Source organism: Carassius auratus, chromosome 34, assembly GCF_003368295.1.
Source record: "Carassius auratus strain Wakin chromosome 34, ASM336829v1, whole genome shotgun sequence".
Classification (NCBI taxonomy): domain Eukaryota; kingdom Metazoa; phylum Chordata; class Actinopteri; order Cypriniformes; family Cyprinidae; genus Carassius; species Carassius auratus.
Genome location: NC_039276.1, coordinates 2,149,018 through 2,163,658, shown reverse-complemented (window position 1 = coordinate 2,163,658; position 14,641 = coordinate 2,149,018). Strand labels below are relative to the sequence as shown.

Here is a 14,641-nt window from a genome sequence, read left to right as displayed (position 1 = left end):
ATAAACGATGTGCAAATCCGTCGTCAAACTGGGCCATGTTTGTAAAACAAGCATCTTCGAAATGCAGGGAACGAACAAAAACACTTGCACAACTCCGTTGATGCTCTGTAAAAATAAACTCCATCCACTGGTCCCTTAATGCTGTTTTTTTTTTTTTTTTTGGTAATCTGTGCAGGGTTGTCTTGCCCTGGCAACCAAAAACACACTTCTTTTGTGACATTTGGCGACGCTCTCGCTCTGATCAGTGAAGTCTGTTGTCTTCTCATTGCTCTGCTATACGGGAGCGCGCGCTCTTCCGGCAGACGTGCCCTTAGGACCCATATAAGGAAATTCCGCTCCATCTAACGTCACACAGAGCCATACTCGAAAAAAACTTTCCGAAACTTGTGACAAACCGGAAGGAGTATTTTTGGAACAGAAATACTCCTTCAAACGTACAACTTAATTTTTGAAACTTTGTCCATGTTTAGCATGGGAATCCAACTCTTTAACAGTGTAAAAAACTCAGTATGCATGAAATAGCATTTAACCCCCCCCCCCCCCCCCCTTTTTAAAAGAAAAAAAAACATCTTACTGACCCCGAACGTCATGCATATATATCAAGGCACAAATAAATATAATTTGGGCTATATTTCCCCATCATGAATAGTGCTCTGACAAGAAACCATCACTCACCATCTAATAATACATCCTTTCATTCTGCAACTAAAAGGCTTTTGTCTTCATTAAGATTCTGACATTCTGCATTACACAAATGCAGCACCACTGAGCGAGCTTTATACTCAGCTGATGCCTCTGTGGTCAGACAGATGGATGTGATCTGTGGTCAGTGGTCAGAACGTGATCTGTGTGTGTGTGTGTGTGTGTACTACTTGGGGAATGAGCTGAGGCAGACAGATGGCAGGTGGCTACAGGATGCATTTCATTTACAGCATTCAGATGAAGGGCTCAAACACACTGGCGATGAACACCGTTCAAACGAGGCCCTTGAATCATACTGGACAGGCTTTTATGACACATCTGTACTTATCAACACTTATATAGTCTCACACTTTTAATGTCAAACAGTATTTACCATCCGCGGTGTTGGACATAACATGTTAGCAAGATGCTAAAACACGTTACATTAACAATAACATTTTATTGACCTTCACTGAGTAAAATGTTCTTAAGCTTTCTCAACCAACATCAAATTTTGTGTTCAAACTTAACTTACTGTATCTAGTGCTAAACACTGAATTTAAAGTATAGGCCAGTCATGTGAGGTCAGGCTTGATGAACCATCAGTATAATTGAGCGTCCATCCTATTGTTATGTCCAGCTATAACTCAAAAGCGTGATTCGTTGCAAATAGTATCTGCTAATGAGTTTTTAATGGGCCACTCATGACAGATGCAGCAGGGCCTGTGTCCGCACTTCTCAACGTGAGAGTACAAAAAAACCCACGTGCTTCGCTCCACATGCTAGCTCACTAACTCACTGTCAGCGCTAGTATGCATGCTAAACATTGCTGTCAGATGCATCTATTAAGACATATTCTAAAAATACCCAACGCGGGTCCTGACCTCGCTTTGTGAGGCCACTGAATAATTGCCAGCTAAACAAATGATCTCCCACCAGGGGACGAGTGAAGATGTTGAAGGAGTCGTTTCGGATGAGACTGTGCTCGCTGTCGGCTCGCAGGGACCTTGTCTTCATCTAGTGAACTGACTTCACCTGCAAATGAGGATTTATCTCTTTTCTCCTCAGTTTTGTAACACGAGAGCTGGACGAGATACAGAGATAAACTCATTAGCCGCATCTCTCATGTCGGGTGTTTATTTTATCCTCGCGGTGTGAAATGAATGTTAGCAGGGCACAAGCGTTAGCAGGCACAGGCAATGTGTAATGGGCTAAAATTAAACATGGTTATCAAAATATTAATTGGCGAGGTAGACGTGCACAGACATTACAGATACAGTATGAGCTTTGGGTATGTTTGGATACAGTGTGTTTCAGCTCTTCTGTTACAGTTAACTGTGGATAATTAAAGCTATAAAAGACCACGGCAGTGTTTCAAACCCTAGTGAGCTGACTACACTTATTTATAAATGACAGAAAGTGCATGGGATACTTGACTCATAATTGATTTCAGTTTTAAATTAGCATGTTACTAATTTAATGATCGAATGTGCTAATAAGCATAAAATGATTTTATTTAATTTTATTTATTTATTTGTTTTTGTTTTTTGGGGGGGGGGTGTTTGTAACATGCATTTTTGTTTACTTTTACATTTCTGTCTAATGTATAAATCTAATGAAAATGCATAGTACACAAAAATGTTTAATACATAGTCAATTTTGAGTTATATTAAACTCTTTTAATCAGTATTTTCTTTATTGTATGAATATTTATTATTGAAATTTATTTTTCATTTGCAACAGAAATATGCATTTTGCACAAATTCTAAAGCATTTATCCTTCTTGAAAAAACAAAACAAAACAAAAAAACAATCCCATTAAGCTTTGCTATAGGTGCTGAGAGAAAAAATCCACCCACAAATTATTTTGGAATTTAATTCAAAATTGACTATTTAATTAAATATTTTTGTGTGCTATGCATTTTTATTTATATAATGCATTTATATTTGTAAGATTTTTAATTAATATTTATATTTGTATATTTTTTCATTATTGTATGAAATTAGCTAAATGAAAAAATCTATCCAAAAAGCCCGTGTTTTTGTTTTGTTTTTTTTGTACATAAAAAAATGTACAAAAAAATTATTGTGCTAAATGCATGAATGCATGGTACTCAAACTATTTAATATAAAAGTCAATGCTTTATTAAACTGTTGTAAAGATTTTTTTTTTTTTTTTTGTATTGTATAAAATTAGTATATCGATGGATGGATTTTTCCCTCTTAGCCGACTCCAATGCATTATGGGATGGTTTCTAAGCAGGATAGACAGAAAATAAAGGAAATATCTTTCTGTTGCAAACAAAATAGAAACTTCAATGATAAATATTTCATACAATAATGAAAATACTGACAGAAAATACAGATAAAAACATATTAATCACATTTTAAAATAACTTTTATTATTGTGTACTATGCGTTTTTATGTGCTTATTAGAGTATTGGGTGGTTTTATGCATGCACCTAAATTCTGGGACGGCCTTTGTTTTGGGTCTTAACATGCAGTTCACTAGGTTTTGGTGTCTATGAGAAAGCAACAAAATGAGTCTAATGAGTATTAAGCCAGTTTTTCTCGGTAAAACCAAAATTGTTTGCAATGTAACTAATGCGCACATTCTCTCTTTCTCAAGACGACCACTCTGATTGGCCTGTTGAAGACGGCGAGGCTCCTTCGACTGGTTCGTGTTGCCAGGAAACTGGACCGTTACTCTGAATACGGCGCAGCGGTGCTCATGCTCCTCATGTGTATATTTGCTCTGATCGCCCATTGGCTGGCCTGCATCTGGTACGCCATTGGAAACGTGGAGAAACCGTACCTGGAGCATAAGATTGGCTGGCTCGACAATCTTGAGGTGTCCCTCGGGAAGAGATGCAACTCTACTGAGCACTGCTCTGGGCCAACCATAAAGGACAAATACGTGACCGCGCTGTACTTCACGTTCAGCTCGCTAACCAGCGTGGGTTTTGGAAACGTGTCTCCGAACACCAACTCAGAGAAGATCTTCTCTATCTGCGTCATGCTCATTGGATGTAAGTCTGAAAAACATGTTCTGTATTTACGTAATTAGCTTAAAGGGATCGATCGTTCCAAAACTGACAATCCCATCACCATTATTCCCATGCATGATGTCCCAAACCAATATGTTGTTATTTTTCATGAGAAACACAAAAGGAGAAAGTTTCCATGGAAAAACAACAACATTATGGTGAGTAAATAATGACAAAAGTGTATTGTTTGGATGAAAATGTACACAACCATCCAAAAGTTTGGTTTGGTGTTCAGCAAGGATGCAGTTTGATCAAAAGTTACAGGAAAGACAGTTATAATGTTACAAAAAGATTTCCATTTCAAATCAATTCTGAACATTCTATTTATCAAAGAATCCTGAAAAATGCATCGCACTTTTTCAGCTGTTTTCAACATAGAAAAATAATAAATCTTTCTTGAACAGAAAACTTGGGTATAATTAATAGTTTTATGAATTTGAGAGGTAAATTCAGTTGAGATGCATGGCTTCAGATGACCGCAATCAATCAGAAATGACCCAGACATCTGTAAACTATTGATCCTGATATAACTAACCTCTGTTTCCATCTAGCAGATTAATTCTAATGCTTAGAAACAATGCTGAAAATCAATGTTTATTGTCTTTTCCATTAAAAGACAGTATTACATCATCTTTAATCCATGTCTGTTGGTCTTTAGCCCAGCTAGCGTACTGTTGAATGCTGAAAAAATAGATATAACACACAAATATATTTAATAAAACAGCAACTTTTGAATTACAAAATACATAAATAAACATCCATTTTGAATCTAATTCAGAATTGGCTATTTTATTATGTTGTGCTCTATACTGTACATTTTTATTTTCTGCTATTTATGCATAATTGTAATTTAAAATGCATATCAATTTTGAATCATATTTACATTCTAATTGCATAAATGTCAATAAAAAGGCATCATACACAAAAATACTTAGTCAATACTGAATTAGACAGACAGACAGACAGACAGACAGACCTCATACATAATATTAATAATAATATACAAAGCAAACAGAGCTAATTTGATCTAAATTGGCCTCCACAGACAAAATGTACCTGGCATTAGCTTTCATCTGTGTGCCCCTGTCCTTTCCTCTCCAGCTTTGATGTACGCCAGCATTTTTGGGAACGTTTCTGCCATCATCCAGCGGCTGTATTCGGGAACGGCGCGGTACCACATGCAGATGCTCCGCGTGAAAGAGTTCATCCGTTTCCACCAGATCCCGAACCCGCTCAGACAGAGACTGGAGGAGTATTTCCAGCACTCGTGGACCTACACCAACGGTATCGACTTGAACATGGTGCGTCCGAGGCGTCCCGCTCTAGTTATTCAACCATTTTAGCCATGTTTTTACCGTTTTAACCATTATTGCTGCATGTGTTTTCAAATCTTTATGTTATCTGAATTGATCCTTCGCTAAGATAGGGTTGGTCAATGATGTTTTAAGGCAGTGCATAGCATAAGGTCAGTTCACCAGATCATAAATCAAAAACAAGCTAAGCCAGCGTTTCCCAAACTGGGGTTCATTAAAAAGCCAATTAAAGAGCAAATGCAATTATTATTATTATTTTTTTAAATAAAAACACTTATAATAAATGTCAGTTACATCTTAAACTTTTAAAAAAGATAAAATATTGTATTTGTTTACTTGCATGTCATTAGACAACCAAGTAAAAATCTCTATGGGTTGGCTAACATTAAAGTTTGGGAATCCCTGTTCTAAGTTATGTTTGTTGGAATAATTCAGCCCAAAATCAATCAATCAATCAATCAATCAATTAATCAATCAATATTTATTTCTTTCCATTATTTACTTACTCTAATGTTGTTGTAAACTCACATGCTGTTATTTTTCTGTGGAATGCAAGAGAAATTTAATCTGTAAAAAAACACCACAAAATAATGATTATCAATAAAATGATCTCATACATCCAAGGTTATTATAATTATTAAAATAATTATAAAAAAATTCTCTAAAATAAAATATAAAATTAAAAAACACACAAAAGAATTGGAATAAAATACATTTTATCTTTAATCAAATGAAAAAAATAAAATAATTGTTTTTATTTCGTGTAACTAAAACCTACTTTTTATTTAAATAAAACTATACACAGTCTTTAAAAATTTAAAATGTAAATAAAAAATTATTTAAAATATTCAAAATACTAACAACTGTGATAGTATCTTAATGATGCTAAAAAGAAACATTGAATGCAACTAATGCACTGTATTCCAAATCTTCTGAAGCAATATGATAGTTTTACTTCCCCCAGAAAATAACCAAAATGAAAGTTTTTATTCACATTTCTGGCTGAAATATTCCTCTCAGTGATCTCTGAAATGCTGTCTGCACTTGCCATCACATCAGTGTAAATGTGTGAGTGTTTTTACTGAACGCAACACCTTTTTCTCTCCATATCTGCCTCATATGAAATGGAACGACGCCGTCGCCCTGGAAAGAGCAGGAGGTATTTATCTACAGTCAGGACTCAGCTCTAGACACTCTCTCATTCACATCAGCTTTCCCTCTGCTCATCTCAGTTACACAGTGCATCTTTAGCACTCTCCTTCAAGGTCTCCTAGCAGGAAATGCTAAATGGGCTGGGAAATATAACTTAAGTTATAATAAATATTTTTTTTTTTTCAGCCATTTGATGCATATCTTTAGATTTATTCTTGTTATACTGTCTTTAAAAAATATAATACAATTTTAAGAAATAAATAAGTAAATAAGTAAATAAATTAATTAAAATTTCATTAGAATTAGAATCTTTTTTTATTTTATTTTTTTATTTTTTTTACAAACATTTATTGATATTTGATAAAAAAGTGTCAACATTATCACAATTCACAAATAAACATTTTTGGGCTGGGTGAAGTATCCCTTTGGATGATATTTGATGCATATCACAATACATATTTATCTTACAATTAATTTTTGTGGTACTGTCTTTAAGAAACAACAACAACAACAATAATAATAATAATAATAATAATAATAATAATAATAATAATGAAATAATAATGAAATAATAATGAAATAATTACCAAATAAAAAGTCTTTTTTTTTTTTTTTTTTTTTTTTGAGTTGGGCAATATAACTTATTTTATATTAAAACATTTTTTTTTTTTTTTTTTTTTTATTCAGCCTGTTTATGATGTTTGATGCATATATTAGTATTTAAAATGAATAATAATAATAAATAATGAAATAACGACCAGACCACATTTATATCCTAATACTTATAACCAGGTGTTTCCAGCACAATCAAGTCAATATATTGCAAATGTCTAGTATATTGCCCAGCTGTATATCACCAAGCTAGCATGAATTAGCACACATTAGATGTGGGTTTATGGCAGCCAATCTGATTTAGATGAGACTCAAAGATTAAAAATTGCTCTTGTTAAAGCCAGTCTGCTGTTACTAAGAAACTGAATCTTCTCTGTTAGCCATTATTTCATCCCTTTTTACTGATGATTGTGCCACTAATACGAGCACAGTAATTGGCACATGGAACATTAGCCTTTCTAGTTTAAACTCTCTTTCTTGCCACTTTAACCGCATGAATAAATTGGCAGAAATATCATAATGCAAACTAATTTCATTAGCCTTGGAAAAACACTCTCAGCAACAGGACTCTGTTCCAAAACCGAGTGAATTGTCGCTTTTAAAGCATCACAAAAATAAAGGCAGTTAAAAAAGCCAGATGCTTCTTCTTTTGGCCACATTTTAAGGCAGCATCATGTTGCCAAGGCCATAATGCACTGCAAAAAGCTGAGTGAAAAAGTATTTATATTTATAAAAGAATCTTGTTTCCACAAAAAATTAAGCATCACAACTGTTTTCAACATTGATAATAATCAGAAATATTTCTTGAGCAGCAAATCAGCATATTAGAATTATTTCTGAAGATCATGTGACACTGAAGACTGGAGGAATGATCACAAGATTATATAAAATTTTTAAATTATTATTATTATTATTATTATTATTATTATTAATAATAAATTATTATTCGAGTTTTTTAATGTTCTATTTATTTTTAGTTTCACATGCTGAACAGTAAGGCATCGCTCTATGGTTTGGAACGGAGCCCATAACATTACAGAACAACATAGAGTGTAATTGTAGATGATGTGTGCACTAATGAAGGCACTTGCTGTAATCACCTCACTCTGGCATCTCTCTCTGCAGGTCCTAAAAGGCTTTCCTGAGTGTTTACAGGCAGATATCTGTCTCCATCTGAACCACAGTCTGCTTCAGGGGTGTAAAGCTTTCAGAGGTGCAACTCAAGGATGTCTGCGCGCTCTCGCCATGCGCTTCAAAACCACCCATGTTCCTCCTGGAGATACACTCATGCACTGCGGGGACGTCCTCACCGCGCTCTACTTCCTGTCTGGAGGATCCATCGAGATCCTCAAGGACGACATAGTGGTGGCCATTCTGGGTAAGAGAACATGAGCTTGTTTTAAAAGAAGCACAAGGAAAATGACATTATATCAAATCCATAATCCATGACTAAGAATGCAAGACGTCATATAGTATTTTGTCATTAAAAAAAGGACATTTAGAAACTCCTAAAGGACATCAAAGTACCAAATGATATAAGGAGCCGATATAAGCACATATGAAAGAAAAAAAATGCAAAAAAAAAAAATAATAATAATATTTGTATATAGTATGTGTACTGTGCAACAGCAAAGGGCTATGTGCGTGGTTGTGTGTTTAGGGGGCGTGGCTTTGGAGAGTGATTTGCAGGAGGGGTGAGATCTTATGCTCTCAAAGCTAGCTTGCTATTGCTAGCCTTTCCAGAATCCTTCAAATGAATATTCCTGCCATAGATATTAAATTAAGGAGTCAATTTTTCTCTTATAAATGACTTTTTTAATCAAAGGTAGACTATTTTTAAAAGCATGCATAATTTCTTTCATTGTCTCGTTATCTCTCACTGTGCTCTTTGTATCTTGAGATGGATGTTTGCTGGATGTTTTAGTAAAAGACTTTTGTTTACCGATGCAGCGGTTAGAAACGCGAGCCTGCCTCCTGCAACCCATACATTACTGCTCTCTCTTCTACAAATAAGCCTGGGTTTCTGCATTGTGTCTCGAACCCGTGTCTGGTAAGAAGGGGTTTCTGACATTTCTTTTAAGTGGCTCCTGCTGGATGTGTTTGGCATCTTCAAAGCACTCACTGCACAGGCTCAAAGCTGGACGGGGCTTTTTATAGCCACACGTCTATAGATTTCAACTGAACATTAGAGAATATGAAAGAACAAGAGAAAACACTGTAGATTGTGGCAGATCTGAATGGACTGGATACTAGATTACTAGCAGTGGTCGACCATATGGGTTTTTAAATGGCAGATGCTAATACTGATAATTAGATTCTGGCTAATATATGCAATACAGGATTATACAATTTAAATAAAACAAATCAAATACACAAATTTACACAGGTTTGTGGTCAGTACTTTTTGTACACAAAAATTAAAAGATTAAAAGTTATTTTGTTCATATATATATATTTATATAATGCTAGTTTTAGTTATAATTTTCCATTTTACTTTTAAAGTTGTAGTGGTTTTGTTGCATTTTTGTAATTTTTTATCAATTTCTTTCTTTAAGTAAAATATCCTTTTGTATTTATTAAAAAAATAAATAAAAAAAAAACAACAAAAAAAAAAAAATATATATATATATATATATATATATATATATATATATATATATATATATATATATATATATATATGTATGTTATCATTTAAATGAATGCATTTATATAAATCAGCAAAATTTATGTTGAAATGACTTTTATTTAGGGGTGGCAGAAGGGGTGGTTCTTTTCAGTACCCGACCCCTAACAGTAACATAAACATTTTTAAAAATCATACTAACCACAAACCTTTGAACAGCAGTGTACATACATTTAATTTACATTATTTGTACGTTATACACAATAAAATATTTGAAATCAGAAATCATGCATTAATCAGTCTATCACTATTTACTACATCATAAACATAGCACAGTGTAAAATTATTCAATTTAGAAATGTAAACTTTTGCCGGTCAAATAAAATAATGCATCAAAATAGAAATGTTAAAATCACAGCTAATGAAAATGGAAGGTTAAGTCATGAGCATTGCATTGTGGGATAGGGTATTAGTAGTAGTAGAAAAATACCTTAAAGCAATTCAGGTCACTCTGTGCAAATCTTGGGAATGACCTCGGTGGCTTTTTCAGTCATATTTCCATCTGCTTAAATGGGGAATGATGAAAATCAATCAAATTTCACAATAATATCATAAATGGTGGGCTAAAGGCAGCTTTAGATCATGTAGAGGACTTCAGATAGTCTGCAGAGTACGTTGTATGTTATTCCCAATACAATCTTCCAGTGGTTTGTTTGTGTGTGTAAAACAGCAGCCGTACGAGCTTAACTTGAGCAGTTAATGGCAACAGTAATTAGCCAGCACTGATTGTCAGAGAGTAGCATGTGTCTGCCAGGTGTTTCTGAGCTCCAGCGCCGTTTAAAAGCAATGTTTTCTCATCAGATGAATATCTGCTGGCTGATCCGGTGACATAACAGGGTCAAAACAAAGAACAGCGCAGACGGCCAGGGGGAAAAAGGTCTCAAACCTCACAAAGTGACTGTGCTGAAATGCTGTTGAACTCACGTTGAACCTTGAATGATCGTTTAATAATGTTCTTGGGATCCATTAAAGGGAGAAAGTGCTACTCCTCATCTCTCGTCTCCCCACAATGCTTTGTGTCTGCTTCTTCACGGTGAGCTATAGAGAGGTGTCAGATCCCTCATGAACAGCTGTGTCATGCGTTTTAGCCGATTGAGTTGAATGTCACCTGCAGCTCGGTCACGTCGCTCTTATTTAAAGCAGGATCGCTCCGAGGGCCTGACATTTAGCCGGAAAACGTCCCAGCTGAGAACCCGCTGATTTTGAGATAGTTTTTAACTTGACTGAACTTTGGTGCACTATTTTGGTGAAGTTATTGCCATTTTATTATATATGACAGTTAAAAAAATGTAAAAAATAAAAATAAAAATGTTTGCATTTACTGAAAGAAATAGTGAAGGTTGAGGCGCGCAAACACACACACACACACACACACACACACACATACATACATATGCATATGTACATATATACATATATATATATATATATATATATATATATATATATATATATACATATATATATATATATATATATATATATATATATATATATATATATATATATATATGCAGCTTATATTTATATATGTCGATATACTTTTTATTCATTTTTATCTCAGTTTGAATTGTAGTACAATCAGATCAACTACAGTAAATGAAACCTTTTTTTATTTTATTTTTTATTTTTTATTTTTTTGGTGCATGCAACATTTAATGTCATGACTTTATGAATGCAAGACTTTCTGCTAGGATTTAAGAATTTTTTTAAGGCCTTGATTTGTGAAAGGGTGAATAAAGATGTTTTAAGATCTTTTTATGTCCAGCAGAAACCCTGACAATGCATCCTTTAAAGAAATGCAAGAGAACAACTAGTTGTTATTCAATGAGAGGTTGAGAAGAGAGCATATACTGTGGCTGACATCATCTGATTCATAATCTCTGCAGAGAGAGCGAGCGATGATAATCCAGCGTGCACGACCTAAACTGACCCCGTTTGCACAGACAAGCTTAGAGACACAACCGTCATCTGAAATCTCATGCAGACGTATACAGACGCATGCTATCATATGCAATACAGAGCGACCTCTGAGGAGCACAGCGTGATTGCATTTATGTGCAAATGATAAGTGATATGTCCAAACATATCATGCATCTGTAAACATGATATGCCAAACCTGAATGTGTCTGAATGTGTTCTCCAGGTAAGAATGACATATTTGGCGAGATGATCCATCTGTACGCGAAGCCTGGGAAGTCGAACGCAGATGTGCGAGCGCTCAGCTACTGCGACCTGCACACCATCCAGAGAGAGGAGCTCCTGGTGGTTTTGGACATGTATCCAGAGTTTGCAGACTATTTCCTCACCAATCTGGAGCTGACCTTTAACCTACGGGACGAGAATTCAAAGGTACTTCCCATAAACAGTTAGAAAATATGCATAAAAATAGATTAAATGAATGCCTGCGGTTGTTGGGATCTTCTGCTCAGGCCACATATTCACCAGCCAGTGATTCAGACGGAGAGGAGACCAAGAGCCAAAGGAAGATCTCCTTTAAGCGTAAACCATCCAAAGGTGAATATGATCTATTTATTAATTACAGTATATTACATCATGACATTTTTGCAGAAACGTGAGGGTCAAATGGTTACAATTTCTAGTTTCAGTTCCTATTAGTAGATAACACTCATTACAAAATACACCACAATGTAAAATTTGAAGAAATGTAAGTACAATTTTTTTTCCAATTTATTGATTGACAGCTCTCCATGTTGAGAGAAAATGTTACTGTACTTCTAAAATAAATATAAATATGCATTAATTAATCTCACGCACAAAAAAAATCTACAATAATTAAATGTTAAACAACATAAATATTATGTATTTAATCCCATTCTCTAAACCAGTGTCTTTGCTTTTGACCCTCAACGGTCCAGTTCAACCATACTAATAAGCAAAAATTATTCTAGACAAATAGTTGTGTGTCTTTTTTATTGCTGAGGTTTGTTGAAATTCTTCTGCATTGTACCGTACGGACGTAAATTTACTTTCCCTTCAGCCTGAGGCGTATACATTTCACTTTTGGTGTGAAAAGTCTTTTATATTTGCCAAAAAATAACTTTTTTATTTTAAAAACAAACAAGCAAGCCCTGTCCAGATTTAAAAAGTAGCGAGAGAGAGAGAGAGAGAGAGAGAGACTTTAAACCTTGATTATAAATCATGACTAAGATATTTAGGGCTCAGAGAAAGTTTCTATGATCAGTGAGGTATAAAAACGAAATGGTGTTTCCAGTCACTGTCTCAGTACATTAAGCAGCGTTAAGCTGTTTGCTTATAATCGACGTCTGTGAGGTCAAAAATGCTTCACATCAAATTTATTGTCTTTCTCCTTGGAATAGAAAAAAATTGGATTATTTTTATGACCATAAATTTGCTTTTCTCGGTCGTTGTAGTTGTGCCTTTAAAGCCATGCTTAGTGTTTTTCCACGTAAAGCATTTTAAAAACGCCTCAAAGTGTTTTAAGAGCTCACTAGATATAGATGTTCATTATGATTATAGCTGTAAAAAAAAGATTGCTGAAGGATTGCTTATTCAAACAAACTATTCAACTAATATATTTATATATATATATATATATATATATATTCTGAAGTAAGTAAGGCTTTTATTCATCAAGGACACTGAATTGATCAAAAGTATTGAACAGCAGTGTTTGGAATAACGTGTTTGGAATAGGTAACAACGTAATTTTTTTTGTAACGGGGCAATCTAACTAATTACTTTCCCCGCCGTTATAACGCCGTTAAAATTACTGGACGTTAAATGCGGTGCGTTACTTTGCAATGATTTAATAAACTATGTAATCCGAACGCACCCCTGGCTCACACAGCGAGTGAGGAGGCGGGTTAATAACGAGATAAGTGATTATGATTGGCTAAGGCAGAGTCATGTGTTTCATGGTAGCCAATCAGAGCCATTGTTTTTACGCCAGCGGCGTAAAACACACACACACGCACGCAAGATTCGCAGCAGAGATGGCGAGTCCGGAGCAATCCGATAAAAAGCTGCCATTTTCAAGGTGGAGATATAAGCACTACTTCAAATTCATTGTGGTTAAAGGCAAGAACGTGCATGTAATGTGTACATGTAATGTGTGACACGCATCTACAAAGCTAGTGACCCAAAACACTTTTCTTACAAAGATAATACTTGGAAAATAAAACTCTTGCTGTCTCTTGATGTGCAATAAAGATTGAAAGTTATCAATATTTCTTTAAAGAATTCTTTGACATATAGCAACTTTTTTTATTTTTTTATATAACAGTAACGCAAATAGTTACGTTCCCTGGTAACGAGTTACTTTTATTATAGAGTAATTCAGTTACTAACTCAGTTACTTTTTGGAACAAGTAGTGAGTAACTATAACTAATTACTTTTTTAAAGTAACGTTCCCAACAGTGTTGAACAGTAATGACATTTATAAAGTTAAAAAGGTCTCTATTTCAAATAAACACTGTTCTTTAAAATTATCGATTCATCAAAGAATCTTGAAAATTCACAGTATTGGGGACAGTTACTTTTAAAAGTAATGTATTACAATACTGCGTTATTACATTAAAAAAAATGTCTGGAGCTCATTCTAATTAAAAAAGTGTTGGGAGACTGTTTTGTGTTTTACCATGCAGTCTGTCCCAGAACTGATCTCAAGCATGTTTTGTACCTCTGATCGTCCCGTAGGAGGAAGCCTGAAGGAAACAGACAGAGAGTCTCGTCTCAGCTCGAAGAGAAGCTCAGAGGACCGTCACACCTCTAGAGAGGAACACCAAAGGCTTCTGGGAGCAGAAATGATAGAGTATCCATTAGTGCAGAGTTACACCTCCACACCGGCCTGCAGTCCACCTGCTGAAGACATGGAAAAAACTGCGTATGATGGTGAGGATCCAGTGCTAGTTCATCTTAACTCTGTCCTTGTTGTTGGTTTCTGTGGCATAATGCTGACAAATGCACACAGTCTAAAATCGCTCAAATAAAGTGCATTCTGTTTCTTTCTAAAATAAGTCCAATTTGGCCAGATGCACATGGCTGGGAATTGGAGTCAAAGTCAGTCAAAAACAGTGAGTGTAATCAAGTCTATAGGAACACTGTGTTCATTATGTGGTCTCCTGTCTGTTCCCAAAAGCCCATTTTGCTTAATAAAGGTTTCAG

The 14,641-nt window shown here is 34.8% G+C and overlaps 1 protein-coding gene across 2 annotated transcripts in view; it reads left to right on the top strand.

Moving 5' to 3' along the window:
- kcnh7 (potassium voltage-gated channel subfamily H member 7) overlaps nucleotides 1-14,641 on the top strand; it is an 85,774-nt gene that overhangs the window by 55,620 nt on the left and 15,513 nt on the right. For both annotated transcript variants that reach the window (XM_026217420.1, XM_026217419.1), the window contains 6 exons: nucleotides 3,312-3,711; nucleotides 4,831-5,031; nucleotides 7,930-8,184; nucleotides 11,639-11,844; nucleotides 11,925-12,009; nucleotides 14,174-14,368. In XM_026217420.1, coding sequence (XP_026073205.1) covers nucleotides 3,312-3,711; nucleotides 4,831-5,031; nucleotides 7,930-8,184; nucleotides 11,639-11,844; nucleotides 11,925-12,009; nucleotides 14,174-14,368 — 1,342 coding nt within the window. The remainder of the gene's footprint in view (nucleotides 1-3,311; nucleotides 3,712-4,830; nucleotides 5,032-7,929; nucleotides 8,185-11,638; nucleotides 11,845-11,924; nucleotides 12,010-14,173; nucleotides 14,369-14,641) is intronic.